The 15,338-nt window shown below is 40.6% G+C and overlaps 1 protein-coding gene across 3 annotated transcripts in view; it reads left to right on the top strand.

The window, feature by feature from the left end:
- Positions 1–14,920, top strand: part of CA10 (carbonic anhydrase 10) — a 415,389-nt gene extending 400,469 nt beyond the window's left edge. For all 3 annotated transcript variants that reach the window (XM_072990919.2, XM_020784041.3, XM_078384417.1), the window contains 3 exons: positions 8,969–9,123; positions 12,014–12,188; positions 14,148–14,920. In XM_072990919.2, the coding sequence (XP_072847020.1) occupies positions 8,969–9,123; positions 12,014–12,188; positions 14,148–14,170 (353 nt within the window). In that variant the 3' untranslated portion in view covers positions 14,171–14,920. The remainder of the gene's footprint in view (positions 1–8,968; positions 9,124–12,013; positions 12,189–14,147) is intronic.
- The last annotated feature ends 418 nt before the right edge of the window (positions 14,921–15,338 follow it).

Here is a 15,338-nt window from a genome sequence, read left to right as displayed (position 1 = left end):
ATCACTGTGCGCTTCATAAATAATGGACAGGTGGGAAGAAAAGAGAGATTGAGAAAGAGAGGGAGGAAAAACTAATAGGAGGCAAGAACCAGTCTCTGGCATGAAAAATAAAATTCATCTGGAGCACCTGTAATTCTCACAGAATTACAGTTGCCTTATCAATCTTTATCAGACAAGAAACAAATCAGAACAAAACAAAAGAAAAGTAAGAAACAACAGAGAAAACCATTGAGGCAACTTACAGACTAACTGCTATATTTTAATGTGAGCTTTCATGGATTAAGTCCACTTCCTCAGACATTAGAGTGAAACTACATGGCAAACATTTATACATACATGACTGCAAGATAAAGAGATAGTGGTTAGTTAGTAGACACAAGTTGCAAATTGTGTGTGTCGGTGTGGCATCTCACAACTTAAGATTCCTGTTTGATATTCAATTCTTTTCCCTTTGAAGCTTTGTTTTATAAAGAGCAGCAATGGCTAGTGGATCAAGGAACCCCAAATAGAGTTCATGGGCATTCAGTCATCTCCAGCTGTTACACTATGACATTGTTCCAGTTTAGTGCTGCTGGAGAGGTTTTATTCTGAGAATTGGAAATAAAATAATCATACTAAGTCACAGGTCAGATGTGTAAACAAGACAGGATTAAGCCAGTCACATAGGAGAAAAGACAAAGGTGTTTTCCACTCCAGCTGTGTTTTTTAAACCAGAACTTACGGTAATACTTTTTCAAAGGAGCTCCTGGCATTACTCATTATTTCTGAGAAATTCATTGCATTGCATGTTACTACATGGTATTGTTGCCAGCTGGCCTGAAAAATAAGAATAAATATTCTGGTGATCAATTCAATTTTTGCATCTTGCAAATATTGCCACACACATAGCCCCCCCCCAAACAACAAAAGAATATTTTCCTTGCCCCTTAAAATTAATAACAGAAGAGCATAAAACCTAAAAATTCTATGGAAATGCCCTTAAAATGCACTTTAAAATAAACTTCTGAAAATAAGTAGGAAATGTTACGCATTGTGCTGAAAGGCATAATTGTACCTACGTTCTAAGTTATTTTTGCTGTAACTTTCTGACTACTCATTACTTGTTATCCAAAAATAACTAAGTACGTAGTTACAGTACTGGGAAGTACTGTGATAGCTGCCACATATTAATTTGGTAATGAAGGAGAGTTGATGATAGCTCAGTGGTAGAGCACGTACTTTGCATGTAGAAGGTCCCCCACATTCAATCTTTGGCATCACTGATTAAAATCACAAGCAGCAAATGAATGGCTTCTGTTTCCCTGAAACCTTGGAGACATCTGCATTGGCAGCCTGGGCTAGATGGACAAACAGTCTGGACAATGCACCTGTGATTATGCCTGATCTAGAAATAACTTACGGCTTCTAAACATAGGCAGGGCCTATTGAAAACACAATTGATTCAACCTTAAGAGAACCCTTCTCTCTCTTTTTTTTAAATATATTTTTTTTATTTCTAAAACTATAACAAAAACAGAATCATATACATAAAACATATAAACTCAGATACAATAACTGTGTTCCCCACCACCATGTACGGGACCTCTTGCCATCTTCTTCTTCTTCTTCTTCTTCTTCTTCTTCTTCTTCTTCTTCTTCTTCTTCTTCTTCTTCTTCTTCTTCTTCTTCTTCTTCTTCTTCTTCTTCTTCTTCTTCTTCTTCTTCTTCTTCTTCTTCTTCTTCTTCTATTGTCCTCTTCTCCAGAACTGCATAGATTCTTGATTTGGAGCTTTCCCTTTCCCCCTTATTAGCACATATTCCAAAAATTTGCCCCATATTACATAAAAATTGTTCTTTTTCAACTCTCCTTTCTTAATCTTTAAATTACAAGTTAATTTATCATTTATTGCTATATTCCATATTTCTTTATACCATTCTTCAATTTGTAATTCAATCTTTAATTTCCATTGCCTGGCAATAATCAATCTAGCTGCTGTTATTAGATTAGTTATCAGTTCTTTAGTCATTTTGTCATATTCCACATTCTCATATATTGATAACAGAGCAATCTCAGCCTTACATTCTATATCTTTTCCACACATATAGCTTAATTCTTTGAAGATTTGTTTCCAAAATCTTTGTACTTTTTCACATTCCCACCACATATGAAAGTATGTACCAACTTCTGTCTCACAATTCCAACAGACATTCAGACATAACAGACATAAGAGAACCCTTCTCTTATGAGAAATGTTTGGTGTGCATTTCAAGGTACCTTGCCTGGCTCCTCCTTCTAAAGTCACTTGAAATGGGCTACAAGATTGGACTATGTAAAATGAAGCACAAGTACAAATTGCATTGGAGAAGAATCTGTGTACAAAATCTTACCAGTTTGGGGAAGAAGCAGAAAAGATTAGTATAGGGCATTGTATTGACATCAGTACAATTCTGATGACATCAGCTGACAGTGAGGGTTTGAACCACCTGACCTGACCTCAGCACAGTTCTTACAGTCACACATCATGCTAACCTGCAGTTCACAACATGCAGAGAGAGAGATGCTTTTACCTTCATGTAATGTTCCAAAATCTTGGTTATTGCTAACTGCAGGCCCCTAAAGTGAGATATAGAACTGCAACCTCTCGGTGAAGTATTGTAAATGAAACACTGCCACCCTGAGTGATGAATTACTGAATGACAAATAGCAGCCTCTCAGCCCTAGCTTAATATTGCCTATTGGATCCTTCTGGGCAGGAAATAGTATAAATGGCATCCTGTTGCGGCTGAACTGTGCTATTTATTCCTGAACTCTGCTATCTTCCTGAACATATTCTAGACCTGGCTTGTCTTTTGGTCCTGACTTCTTGACCCTGCCTCTTGGTTAGTTGCTGTTTCATCCTGACAGGTTCTTTCATCTGAATGGCTTCTCCAGTACTTCAGCTGTGTGGTTCCTTACTTGTCTCTGTCTACTCTGTGCTAAATAACATTGAAGTGAGAAAACAATTCTGTATGTGTTTCAACAAGGCTGCTTCTGATACAAAGGTCTGAAGTTGTCTTCTTTAGAATTAAACACAGTTTATCTTAAGCAATGCCAGGAGAGGCAAATTGTGGCCAGCACAGGGGAGGCACTGCCTCCTTGAAATTTTGGGGTGAAGCACGCCGTTCCTTGATCCATGATTCCCACTTGATTGCTTGATGACATCACGTGACAGATAAGTAAAAGCAAAAAGCAGTACATCCAAAATCTTCCTCCTAGCTACACAGAAGAAGAGGAGGAGTTAGCGAGAGGCTTGTTCCTGTCACCCTGAACCATTGTGTAACATGATGTGTGAATGTGACCAGTGGCTACGCAAAAGGTAGACACAGAACATTGTAAAAATAAGCAGGGGAATGCCTCTCCTTTCACAAATCTCACTACTTCAAAAAGTACTAATAAAGAGTTGTATATGATGTATGTAGAAGAACCTTATCATATAGTTTTAATCTGCATTAGTGTGGGCATTGATGTCAATAAAGACTTTCTTCAACAATAAATCTAAAGCAAATGGGTAAAAGACATGTGTCATTTTTTCCAGACCATAATGTGTTTTCATTTGTGCAACTCAAATATTAAGTATTATTGCAGAATTTGGATACTAAAAATATTAATAATATCAATTATTAATAATGTTCTTAATATTAATAGTATTAAATAAATGATTAATATTAACAATATGTGATTGATAAACATTACTTTATTTATATTAATATCTCAATAGTCATACGTTAATTATATACATAACAGTAATTGTAAAATTGGAATACAATTAACTAGCAAAAGAATATTTGTATAGAATCAGAATATGGTTAACCACTAAGACTTTTTGCTCCATAAGATGCACTTTTCCCCCCCAAAAAAGTGGGGTGGGAGTCTGTGCGTCTTATGGAGTGAAGGTGGCGATTTTTCCCCCACTGGCCCCCTGGGGGGAGCCTCCCAGGGGGCCGAGTGAGCCTTCCATGACCCTTGCGGGGCTCCCACCACCACCACAGGGCCAGCAGGGGTGAAATCACCAGCTTCCAGGACCTTTTCTGAGCCTTTCAAGCCTCACAAAAGGTCCTGGAAGCTGGTGATTTCGCCCGCACTGGCCCCATGGGGGGGTGGGGGAGTGTCGCAAGGGTCCGGTGAGCCTTCCAGGACCCTTGTGATACTCCCCCCACCCCCCTGATGGGGCCAGCGCGGGTGAAATCGCCACCTTCTGGGACTCTTTTGAGGCTTGGGAAGCTTCAGAAGAGTCCCTGAAGGTGGCGATTTTTGCCCCCTCTGGCCCCATGGGGGGGGCAGGGTGAGCCTCCAAAGGGTCCTGGAACACACCCTAGGACCCTTTGGAGACTCCCCTCACCCCCCCATGGGGCCAGAGAGGGCTAGGGTGTGTTCCATAAGATGGACCTCTCCATAAGGCTCACCAAATTTTTAGGAGAAGAAAACAGATTATTTTTCCCTGTTTTCTTCTCCTAAAAATTTGGTGCATCTTATGGAGCGAAAAAATATGGTAGCTAGAATCTTAGCAACAGATTTGTGGACCATGCAGCCTTTTCAGAAAATCTATTTCTCACACAATAAATGAAAAGTTTTTGCCCTTAATGTTATCCACACTTCTTCTCAAGACTGTCCTTTTGGCACAAGATATTTTGATATTTTTATATTGATGATATTTTGTATAGATGAAGTATGTTGCTTTGAGTTCCTGTATTAGGAGTAATGGAAGACATAATAAAATGAATAAATGAATGAGTGTTAGTGATCAAATTAAGGATAAAAATACCACTTTGGACTCCATACACTTCAAGCTCCACACCATTTTGTAAATGTTCTTCATGTAGTTTTCTTGATAATTGTTTGGACCTTATGTACTTTCTCTTTTAAATGGAGTGTTTTTTTAAAAAAATACAAGACCCCTGCACAGAAAGCTTCCTTCCCTCAGTGACCAGGATGCAAAGACTTTACTATTCCTTTTGTGTGTCCATGTTTGCTTTGGCCACACAGGAAACAGCTTTGAAATTGAAGCTCTGCTATTGAAAGAGAAAAATACCATATTTTTCTGTGTATAAAATGACACTTTTTACTTAAGTAATTAGACAGTAAGTTGAGGGTCATTTTATACACAGAAGGCAGCAGCTTTCCCTGCCTTTTGCAAAGCCACAGGGTAAAGCAGCTATGAAAGGGCTTCAGGACCAAAGGGGTGCGATCGTGCAAATTTTCAAATTTTCTAATTTGGGGGTTAGAAAAGGGAGGGTCGTCTAATACATTGGGTCGTCTTATAAACAGAAAAATACGGTACCTTTGGGCACACCTAAAGCACTCCTTTTCTGACCTTTGCATTCTGTACAGGCAGGATATTCTGATGGTGTCAGTGAAAAGGAACACCTGGAAATATGTTGCAAAATCTGGAATGTGGCTGTGGCTGGTTTTTTACTGATGGGGCAGACGTGTCCCAAATGTTCCAGAGGCTGTAGGGCTGTACTGGGATCAAGGAGACCAGCTCATGTTTTTTCTCTTCCATCTTAGATATTAGATAGGTTAATGAACTCCTGAACAGAGGCAATTTGGAGAAACAATGTGAGATCAAACAAGGCGAAGCTTAACCCAGATGAGAGAGAAGTACTCTGGGTAGGAAAACTGTCCAACAGAGGGATATTTTCATGGATAGGGTTGCAATCCACTGAAGGACCACGTATATTGCTTGGGGTAGCTCCTGAACTTTACACTTCTATTTGGGAACCATGAGTCCTTTTTACCTGCTTAAGGTAATATAGCAGCTACAGCCTTTTTTGGGGAGGGCTGGTCTTAGCTGGTATAGAATATGGCTGCCTAGGTATTGGTGAGAGCTAGATTATTAGCTTGTGGAACACCAACACTGTGCCAATTGCAGTGGTTGCTGTTCCATTTTTGAAATTGCACAAACCTGAAACAGTTCAGCTGAAGTTATCTAAAGGTCCACCTTTACCTGTACCAACCTGCCCATATTCAGAGGACATTCACAAAGGCCCTTCTTTGGTTGTTGTCAAGGGCAATGAGGGAAAACAGCCTTCCTACTTGCCCTGCACTTCTGAAGCCAGCTTCCCTTGAAAGGTCATCAGGCTTCTTCTTGGCAGATCTACAGCAAAGCACTAAAGACTCACCTGTTCCCACAAGATGTTCCATAATTATGGGATTGTTGGCTTTATCTGTAGTCCCTGCTTTTAATGAATGTTAATGTTTTGTGCTGGTTTGGTTTGGTTTTTAATCTCATATGCCACCTTTGGAGAAATTTCCTTAAAGGCATGCCAAAAATAATTTCAAAGTAATGTTAAACTATCACGGGAAGATTGGATTTATACAAAGCACTCTTAGCTTTGGCTCATCTGTATAAGAAGAACACACCCAACCAGGTTGTTGTGAAGCAGAATGCCATAACAAATTGTTCAGCATTTCGGCCATATGACTGCAGACAGCATGACAAGCGCTGACCGATTCAGATGGCTTTTAAGGGCTCAATCTCTTCTAATTATAGGCTGAGCACATAACGTGTTCACCCTGAAATCTTCTACAAAGGGATGGCTCATTAATTAGCAAGGAAGGAAGAAAGGAAGTGAGGAGGGGAAGAGTGGGAAGCCCATTCATTTGCTTAAAAGCATATTTCTTCATTGGTTTGAGCTTTCCAAGTGAGCTCCCTGTGCTTTCCATGCTCCCACCGCACACACTAAAGGGCATTAGGCTTCACTGAGCAACTTTATTATCATACATTAACCTTAACAAGTAGAACAATCTTTTTCTGCACTGCAAGGGTAATTAAATCTAAACATTCTTGGCCTTTCCAGGATGTGTTGAACAAAAAATAATAATTGTTAATCAGGCCTATTCTCTTATCCTTCCTTACTCACCTCCATCCCCCAAAAGTGAGCATTTGCAAAGCATGATGCCACAGCCACTTAATGCATGCTGGAAAGTTCAGCGGTTTAGGCATCTGGATGCGGAGCCAAAGGTTGGGAGTTCGATTCCCCACTGTGCCTCCTTGACAAGATCTGGACTCGGTGATCCCTAGGGTCCCTTCCAGTTCCGCAGTTCTAAGATTAAGATGATGATGATGACAATGTTAATATATTTTTAAACTCAGTTTCTGGCTCAAAGGCTGGGCTGTGCCCTTTCCGTGCTTATGCTGTGGAAGATACTCAAAGGGCACATTCCGGCCTTAGATAGGCATGGGCATGTAGTATCCCTCCAAATGGAGTTGGACTCTTAAGTCCCATCAGCCCCTGCCAACCTGGCCAGCGCTAGAGCTTTTGGCAGCTGAATACCAACAAGATTGAGAGGACCACGGGTCCCCTGATCCATCCTGCCTTCTTGGCCAAGAAACGTGACTAATTTAAAGAATTTGAGAGGTTGATTTCAGTAAACAGCCACCTCATTGCTTCAGGCCTCTCCCATCTGCATAATGGGGATCAACAATGCTGCCTTATCTTACAGGGTGTTGTACTGAGACAGTGTGCACAAAGTACTAAAAATGCTAGGTGATGGACTTGGCACCAATAGTGAGCAGCTTTAGATTTCCAGCCTTAAATGCATGCAAAAAAAATGATATTAAACAAATAAACATACATCACTGAAGCTTATTCTGCCTGTCCCCACAAGGTGAGGATCAGCAAGTTGCTCCTTCAGTGCTGCCACCTGTCACTACATAGCACACATATGCATGTAAACAAATCACAGTGTCACGGCCGTACCTGATGGCACTGACAGACATCCTGTGGTGGGAACTGAATGGCCAATCAATGCCCGGCAGTAGCCATTTAAGAGTTTACCTAATGGAGTGCCAATGTTCTGCAGCACTGCACTGGCAGAAGGTTAAAAAAATGGCCTTCATGCATTGCTTGGCCAGTTCCCAGAGGAAGCCTATCAGTGAGATTTCTGAGGCAGGAGAGTTTCTGTGCCTTACACCAGGGTCTACAGATGGTATCTCAGGAATATCTGGTCCTGGCATCAAATCGCTTGTGGCTGAAAACTCACGCTCTCCATTCATGTTGAACCGTCCTGTTGGAGGTACAGCAAAACAACACCAGCCAAGTTTACTAGTGGTTACTGGAAGCAGGACTGGAGACAGTTATCCTCACTGAGGCATGGACAGCTGAAAAACTCCATTAAGACACTGGTTCCTGTTGGGTCTGTTGCATTGAGCCCATGCGCAAGCCAGGGCACAACCATGCCCCTGGTCTATATCATATTTCATGGAATAGGAACAAACACATAGAGAGGCCTGACCTACATGACATATCCTGCCTAAAATATGTGTCCAGAGAAATCTAATTAGTAGAACACGTAAACTGCATTTGTGGGCTTTTGTTCTTTGAATGGGTCAAGATGGTAGCTTTTAAGTCACAGGTACGTTTACAAGCCTGTTTAGGTGAAGTTGTAAATTTTGAGGAGCTGGATTTCAAATTCAGCATTCCTTGCACTGAGTCCCTTTGTATACAGTGGACCCTCTACTTACGGAATTAATCTATATTGGAATGGTGGCTGCAGGTCAAAAAGTCTGTAGGTCGAGTCTCCATTGACCTACAATGCATTGAAAACCGATTAATCTGTAACCGGCCATTTTTGTTCCGTTTTTGTGCCACTTTTTTTTTCTGGTCTGTAAGTCGATTCTCCGGCTGCAAGTCAAACCTAAATTTTGCGGCCAGAGAAGTCTGTAACTCAAAAAGTCTATAAGTCGAGCTGTCTGTAAGTCGAGGGTCCACTGTACAAATAGGACTTTATAGCAGCCTTCCCCAAACTGGCAGTAGCCATTTAAGTGCTGAACGACATCTCCCACCATTCCATGCTACCTGAGAATGATGGAGGTTGTAGTCCAGCCCATTTGCAGCCCACCAGATTGTGGAAGTCTGCTTTATATTATAGGAAACGACAGCAGCAAACGTATCTTGCCAACGCGAATATTTTGTTCTGCTACTCATTTTACACAAATTTATTCTGCAGATGATGCATACTTACTGCAGGGACTTAATATCGAGGAACTTTATCCCGAAACCTCTAGCTTCATTACATATGATGGGTCGATGACAATTCCGCCCTGCTATGAAACAGCAAGTTGGATCCTAATGAACAAACCCGTCTACATAACAAGGATGCAGGTAAAACCTCCTACATTACTGGATATCATATACAACCGTTAGAAGAATGGATTTCAGTCCTTTGTTTGTCAGACTCTATGTCAAGTCAGAATAAAGCAGCGATACATAACAAAGATGCCCATTTTCCAATATGTGAGTTTCAGTCATCCTTCCCTCTTCAGTTCCTGCCCCTCAGGAGACCTGCCCAGCCTCTCAGCTCTTTCTTTTCTAGTCTTGCCAAGCTTCTCCTGCTTCATTCTTTTCCCACCATGTTTTTCTCGACTGTTCCCTTTTCACCCTTACCTTTGCTAGGCTTTACTTTCCTAGGGTTTTCCACCTCCTCTGCCTTAGCATCAGAGCACAAGCACAAGCCCCCTCTGCCTGCCCATCTGACCAGCTGGCCTCCCTTGTGAAAGAAACAGACATGAGCTGTCTCCTGCCCATGGCCCCTCAGACTCACCAAGGGGAAGCCAGCTGAGCTGTCATGGCCAGAGATGGCCTCACCAAGACCAACACAGGTGCCCTTGAGATCTCTTTGGGTTTCCTAGGCGGAGAACTATCTATTTAACCCAGACACTGTTGAAAATAATGAAGCTTCACATCTATTTTTTTTTTTTAAATTACTGTGAGTAATCTGAACTGGCTCCACCAAAAAAAAACACAGAGCTGCATATTAGCTAGCTTGTGATATACCTGGGGCTGATCATAGAAGGCAGGCCCATGTCTTTAAAAAGAAATGTGATAGGAAGACACTGTCACTTCCTACTGCCACCTTCTCACAGTGACGTCTGCCTGAAGGGCTTATCAGGCAAGCAAGGCTTGATTTGATTTCAAATATGCCACTTAAAGTGCTTTATATGCATGCATGACTGGCAGAAATGCAGTTTTAAATACTCTTTGAGTATGTGTTGAATCAATGGATGGCCACAGGTAGCTCACAAACAGGGGCAGGGGCAGCTTTCATCTTCCACCTTCCTCTTTTCTACATTTGTGTGCACGAGTGAAGTACTTTTTCCTATGTTCACAAGGAGTGGGCTAAAGCATTCTTTAAATATTCCACATACTTTGGAAACCCTAGCCAGGCTAGCGTAAGTTAGAACCAAATTGAGAGCATGTAAAATATGCATACACACCATTCTCTACCCCATTTGGGAAGCATCTGGGAATGGAGCAAAACAACATCTGGGAATGGAGCAAAACCTTTTGCACTGATTGCTGAGGATTTGCCATAGTGATGACCATCCTTCACCCCTCCTCACTTTTATAACTGTGTAGAGAAATGTTTCCCAACTGATGGAGTCTTAGTAGGACAATTTTTAAGAAATCCAAGTAATAGGAAGAAAAGTGTGTTGTGCTTATTTGGACTACAAATCCGAGAACTCCACATTAAATTCCTAATATTCCTGTGGCCATGCTGAGTGGGTGAACCTTGGAGTGTAATCCAAAACAGTAACTTCTCCAAGGTCAGGTCTTTTCTACTGAAGTACACTTGACTGAACCAGGTGTATTTCAACTTCTGTTCTTTATTGCTTCCCTATTAAATGCTATTGTGACATTACTTTGCTACAGTTAGCCAAGAGTGGAATTAAATGAAGCCAGCTAATGAAGTACTTAATATATGCTGATACTATCCAGCAGTTCCCAACTACATGATCAAGTTTCTTCATCATACATGCCTCAATCACTTTTTAAAAGTTGCTGTGTCCATGAAGCTATAAGAACTTCTACTGCATTTCTAATATGTGGTATTTTTGACAGGCAAAATCTTTACTTTGCTAATTTGCTCCCTTGCTAATTGTAAAAGTTCTTCTGGGTTTATGGCACCCAGAATCCCCAGTTCACATGCTGGCTTACAGATTCAGGAACCTTTACCAACAAGAGTATAACAAATGAGAAGGATCTTGGAATTGTTGTAAATCACAAGCTGAATATGAGCCAACAGTACAATGTGGCTGCAAAAAAGACAAATGGTGTTTCAGGTGCCATTAACAGAAGGATAGTTTCCAAATCCTGTGAGGTACTTGTCCCCCTCTATTCAGCATTGGTTAGGCCTCATCTAGAGAACTGTGTCCAGTTCTGGACACCACACCTTAAGAAGGATGCCAACAAACGGGAACACGTTCAGTGGAGGGCAACAAGGATGTTTTCAGAGGACTGGAAACCAAGCCCTAAGAGAAAAGACTTAAAGAACTGCGCACAGAAGACTGAGGAGATATATTGTAATAGTTTTCAAATACTTGAAAGACTGCCACACAGAGGAGGGGCAGGATCTTTTCTCAATCATTCCAGAATACAGAACATGTAATTATGAGCTCAAGTGACAGGAAGCCAGATTTTAACTAAATATCAGAAAAAATTCTTAACCATTAGAGCAGTACAACAATGGAGCCAATTACCTCAGAAGGTGGTGAGGGCTCCAAAGCTGGAGACCTTCAAGGGAAAATTGGACAACCATCTGTCAGATCTGCTTTGATCTGGATTCTTGCCTTGAGCAGGGGGTTGGACTCGATAGCCTTATAGGCCCCCTTCCAACTCCATCATTCCGTGTTTCTATGGAAGTAACTTCCTCAAGTGCTGGTTTTGCAGGATCAAGTTGACCTACATGACTCTCACTGATCAGACCAGTTCCTTTGCCTCTTTTGGCCCTAATGCCTCGAAACAGACTAAATTAAGGCCATTCAAAGCCTATAATTTTTAGAGCATATTAAGACTTCAAAGTTCAGCCTTAAATGCTGCACAACTGCTCCAGTGTAATTATTTTTGTTTAAAAAAAGTGGAGTCAGCACAGCTCAGAGAATAACAGCTTATAAATTTTCATAAATTGTCCGTAGCATATTTCCATTTAATCCTGTTTTCATTCGTAGATATGTAGGTCTTGCCGTGTCATGCGGATCTCTTTGTGTTTGTGCAGATGCATTCCTTACGGTTGCTCAGCCAGAATCAGCCTTCACAAATTTTTCTGAGTATGAGTGACAACTTTAGACCAGTCCAGCCTCTCAACAACCGGTGTATCCGAACAAACATCAACTTTAGTTTACAGGGGAAAGATTGCCCAAACAACAGAGCACAGAAACTACAGTATAGAGGTAGGTGCCAAATGTTGTTTTCTTAGTAAAAGAATGGGATTGTCAACTTGATATGGTTTGCAACCTGCCAGCGATATAGATGGCAAGCTTTATCCATCCAGCCAAGGACTTGTAAGTCTAAGTGGCAGTACTCCTCCGGAACCAGAGGCAGAACAGAGTGCTTCCCATTAACTGCTGCCTAACCATTAAAATGGGGATTTGGAAGCAGTGTTAGCACTAATGTGTTATCCTCGGGTAGCTAAACAGCATTAATTTGTTACCACTGACCATTACAGGATTCTGTAAAAATTGATTTCTCAATTAAATCATTAAATTAAAAATGTTATTTAGAATTACGAATGTAGGCAGTAATTAATTAAAGCGATGACAACTATTGTACGTTACTCAGAAGAACATTACCGGCATTTAGGAGGGATGTAAAACCTTGCTTATCTTGCCTGTGCAGGCAGAAATGAAGACTTGCAATATTTTTCCTCCTTGCCATGCAAGAGGGTGAGATATTTTATAGTGCGACCACATCCACTGATTAACTTCTGCAAAATACACAAAATTGTGAAAGCTGCTTCTTTATTTCAGAGACCTGTAAAAATCTGAAATATCAGATGGGTTCTTTGTACCACTTAGTTCCTCTGTGTGTGTGTGTGTGTGCGCGCCTGCACGCACGCATGCTCGCGCACATGCGTGCATGTGTGAACATGCACACACATGGTGCACGTTACATCTGAAAAGAAAAGTACACTGGTTTACATACACTAGAAACCTTCGCAGAGACAAAAAGCACTTGCTGCCTGAAATCCTGTTGGTGGAGCTAGACCACCCAACTTGGATGGTGTCATCAACCACAGCCAGGCTGTGGCCCATTCAGGACAGAGTTTTCCCTAGGATTAAGGGGATTTCTAGGGATCCCTGGAACCTGGGGGATGGGCATTGATAAGTTTTTAGCTGCCCCTAAATAGCCATTTATGCTATTGGATTTCAGCCATTGTCTTGTATCCATGCTACAAACAAGGAATCTCATGGGGTTTGAATATTCTTCCTTTATGTATCCTATTGTGTCAAGACAGCTGATGAATTCAGCAAGTGCTCTTCTCCTTCCTTGGATTTAGCAATTCTAATATTTTTAAATTGCTGTTGAAAATTTCAGGGGAAGTAGGTGTGCTATATACATTTTAATAAACTATTTTTCAGCTCTAGTTGTCCAAAGCAGCTTGCCCACTGAATTATGGTGCTTCCCCAAAACATTCTTGACAGGCTTCTAAACATTCAGCCAAATAATTTATATTGAGGGGAAGAATCTGATCCTTGGGGTGGACTGAGAAAATCTGAACAAAGACATGGAGTTGAACAAATGTGCTTGAAAAATTGAATGTCTACACCAGGGAAATTACCACTTCTGAAGGATCGTCTGCACATGTACTGTATGGTAGCCACACAAATTTCATCTCAAAGCCCTCGGATTCTGCAGACAAGAATCAAATGGCAGGTCCTTGTTATATATAACAGATATTGCAATGACTGGTTTTATGGTTCAGGAACAAATGATAGCAGCAGCAGATAGATGGCAGAGGAAGTTATGTTGCTATATTGAGTGAGCCTGAATTACTCTTGCTTTTACAGGCAGCCTTTCTTTACCTTTCTAATGTCAGGTGGTTTTGCTGGTATCAAGAGGCAATAGCCTGATCAGTAAGAGAGTTTCCATATGTTTCTGTGATAAACTGTAGTAGCTAGCAAATAGGAAGCACAAAAGAAGTACCTCATTACAGAACTGCTATTTCTGTTTTGTCACAATGAGTAACACAGAGAGCCCCAAAGTGTATCGGAACACCATCACTAGGAAATCTGTTTATATAGGAACGTTCTTAGCAAAACAAGATGTTTGCAGAGGTCTCACTGTTTGTTTTTCAAAGCAGACTGTCATTGGGAAACCTGTATGTTGTTGTTCTTCCCCCTCACTTTCAGTAAATGAATGGCTCCTCAAGTGATGAACGGACAAGCAGGAAGAACTCATAACCTCAGTGGAATGCTACTACTGTGAATTGACGTGATCCAGAATGCCCCAGCCTCATTCAGTCTTCAGTCTTTGTACTTCATAGATGGCCCCCATGCAGCTGTGCTCCAACAACAACAGCTGAAGGATGCCAAGTTGGGACTTGAGCTAATTGAAATTTATTCATACAGTCGGTCATAACAAACAAAAAGACAGTATCTACCGTTAACATGATTATACAATTTTGATACAGTTTTCCTGAAATTACTAAAGATCACAAAGAAAAGACTTTTCAGACTTTGTACATATGAAATTCCTCCTCTCTCTCTCCATTCTCCCTTCTTCCCGCTTCCATCATTCCCTTGCCCCATTACAAAGAAATGGTGGTTCACTACCGCATCCAAGTGGATTTGTGTCCTGTGTGCCAAGTAATCCTTGGGAAGCTCTCATTATATCACTCTCATTACTGGTTACTGGCAAAGCAGAACTAGAAGATTGTAAGGGAACTTACTTCTGGATCATGATCCTTCTGTTTATTTAATAATGGACAGAAACTGAGATAGGTATTGTAAATAGATCACTGAAGAATATAAAGGAAATTGAAATATTTTCCCCTCATCACATATCTGTAGTAGGAACTGCCAAGACTGGAAATAAACCCATTTTTTCTGTTTCTTGTTTTACAAAGGTCATACATTGTGTTTGGTTACTGTTAACAATTCAATAAATGTGTTTAACAAATTAATTTATTACCCTTGCTTTGCTTTGGTTTTTTTTCTCCCCTAAATGAAAAAGTTCTAGAATTCTAATTATATTTTTTAAAACCCACCTAAACTTACTGTATTTCTTGGTAGCCCCATTTGTGGACAAAAATATATTCAAAATACCTTTAAATAAAGTCATGCAAATTTAATTCCATCATATAATTAAATAATCCAGATGTCAGGCACATATAAGATTATTCTAAATTGATTTCATCTATACAATATAAAGCTGAGCTGAAATGGCTCAGAAAATATTTCATCTATGAAATTCAGGTATTTTTTTCCTTTGTTCTACCCAGCACTCACCATAAATTAAGACTATGTTGGAGAACTTTCTCTTAAGAGCCTCATTTGTTTTCCCTCAAAGTGTCCTGGCAAAATATGTAAGAAAATTTTGAT

Source organism: Pogona vitticeps, chromosome 2 (genome assembly GCF_051106095.1).
Source record: "Pogona vitticeps strain Pit_001003342236 chromosome 2, PviZW2.1, whole genome shotgun sequence".
In the NCBI taxonomy this organism is placed as follows: domain Eukaryota; kingdom Metazoa; phylum Chordata; class Lepidosauria; order Squamata; family Agamidae; genus Pogona; species Pogona vitticeps.
Note: the sequence above shows the minus strand (reverse complement) of the source record. Positions and strands in the feature narration are given on the sequence as shown.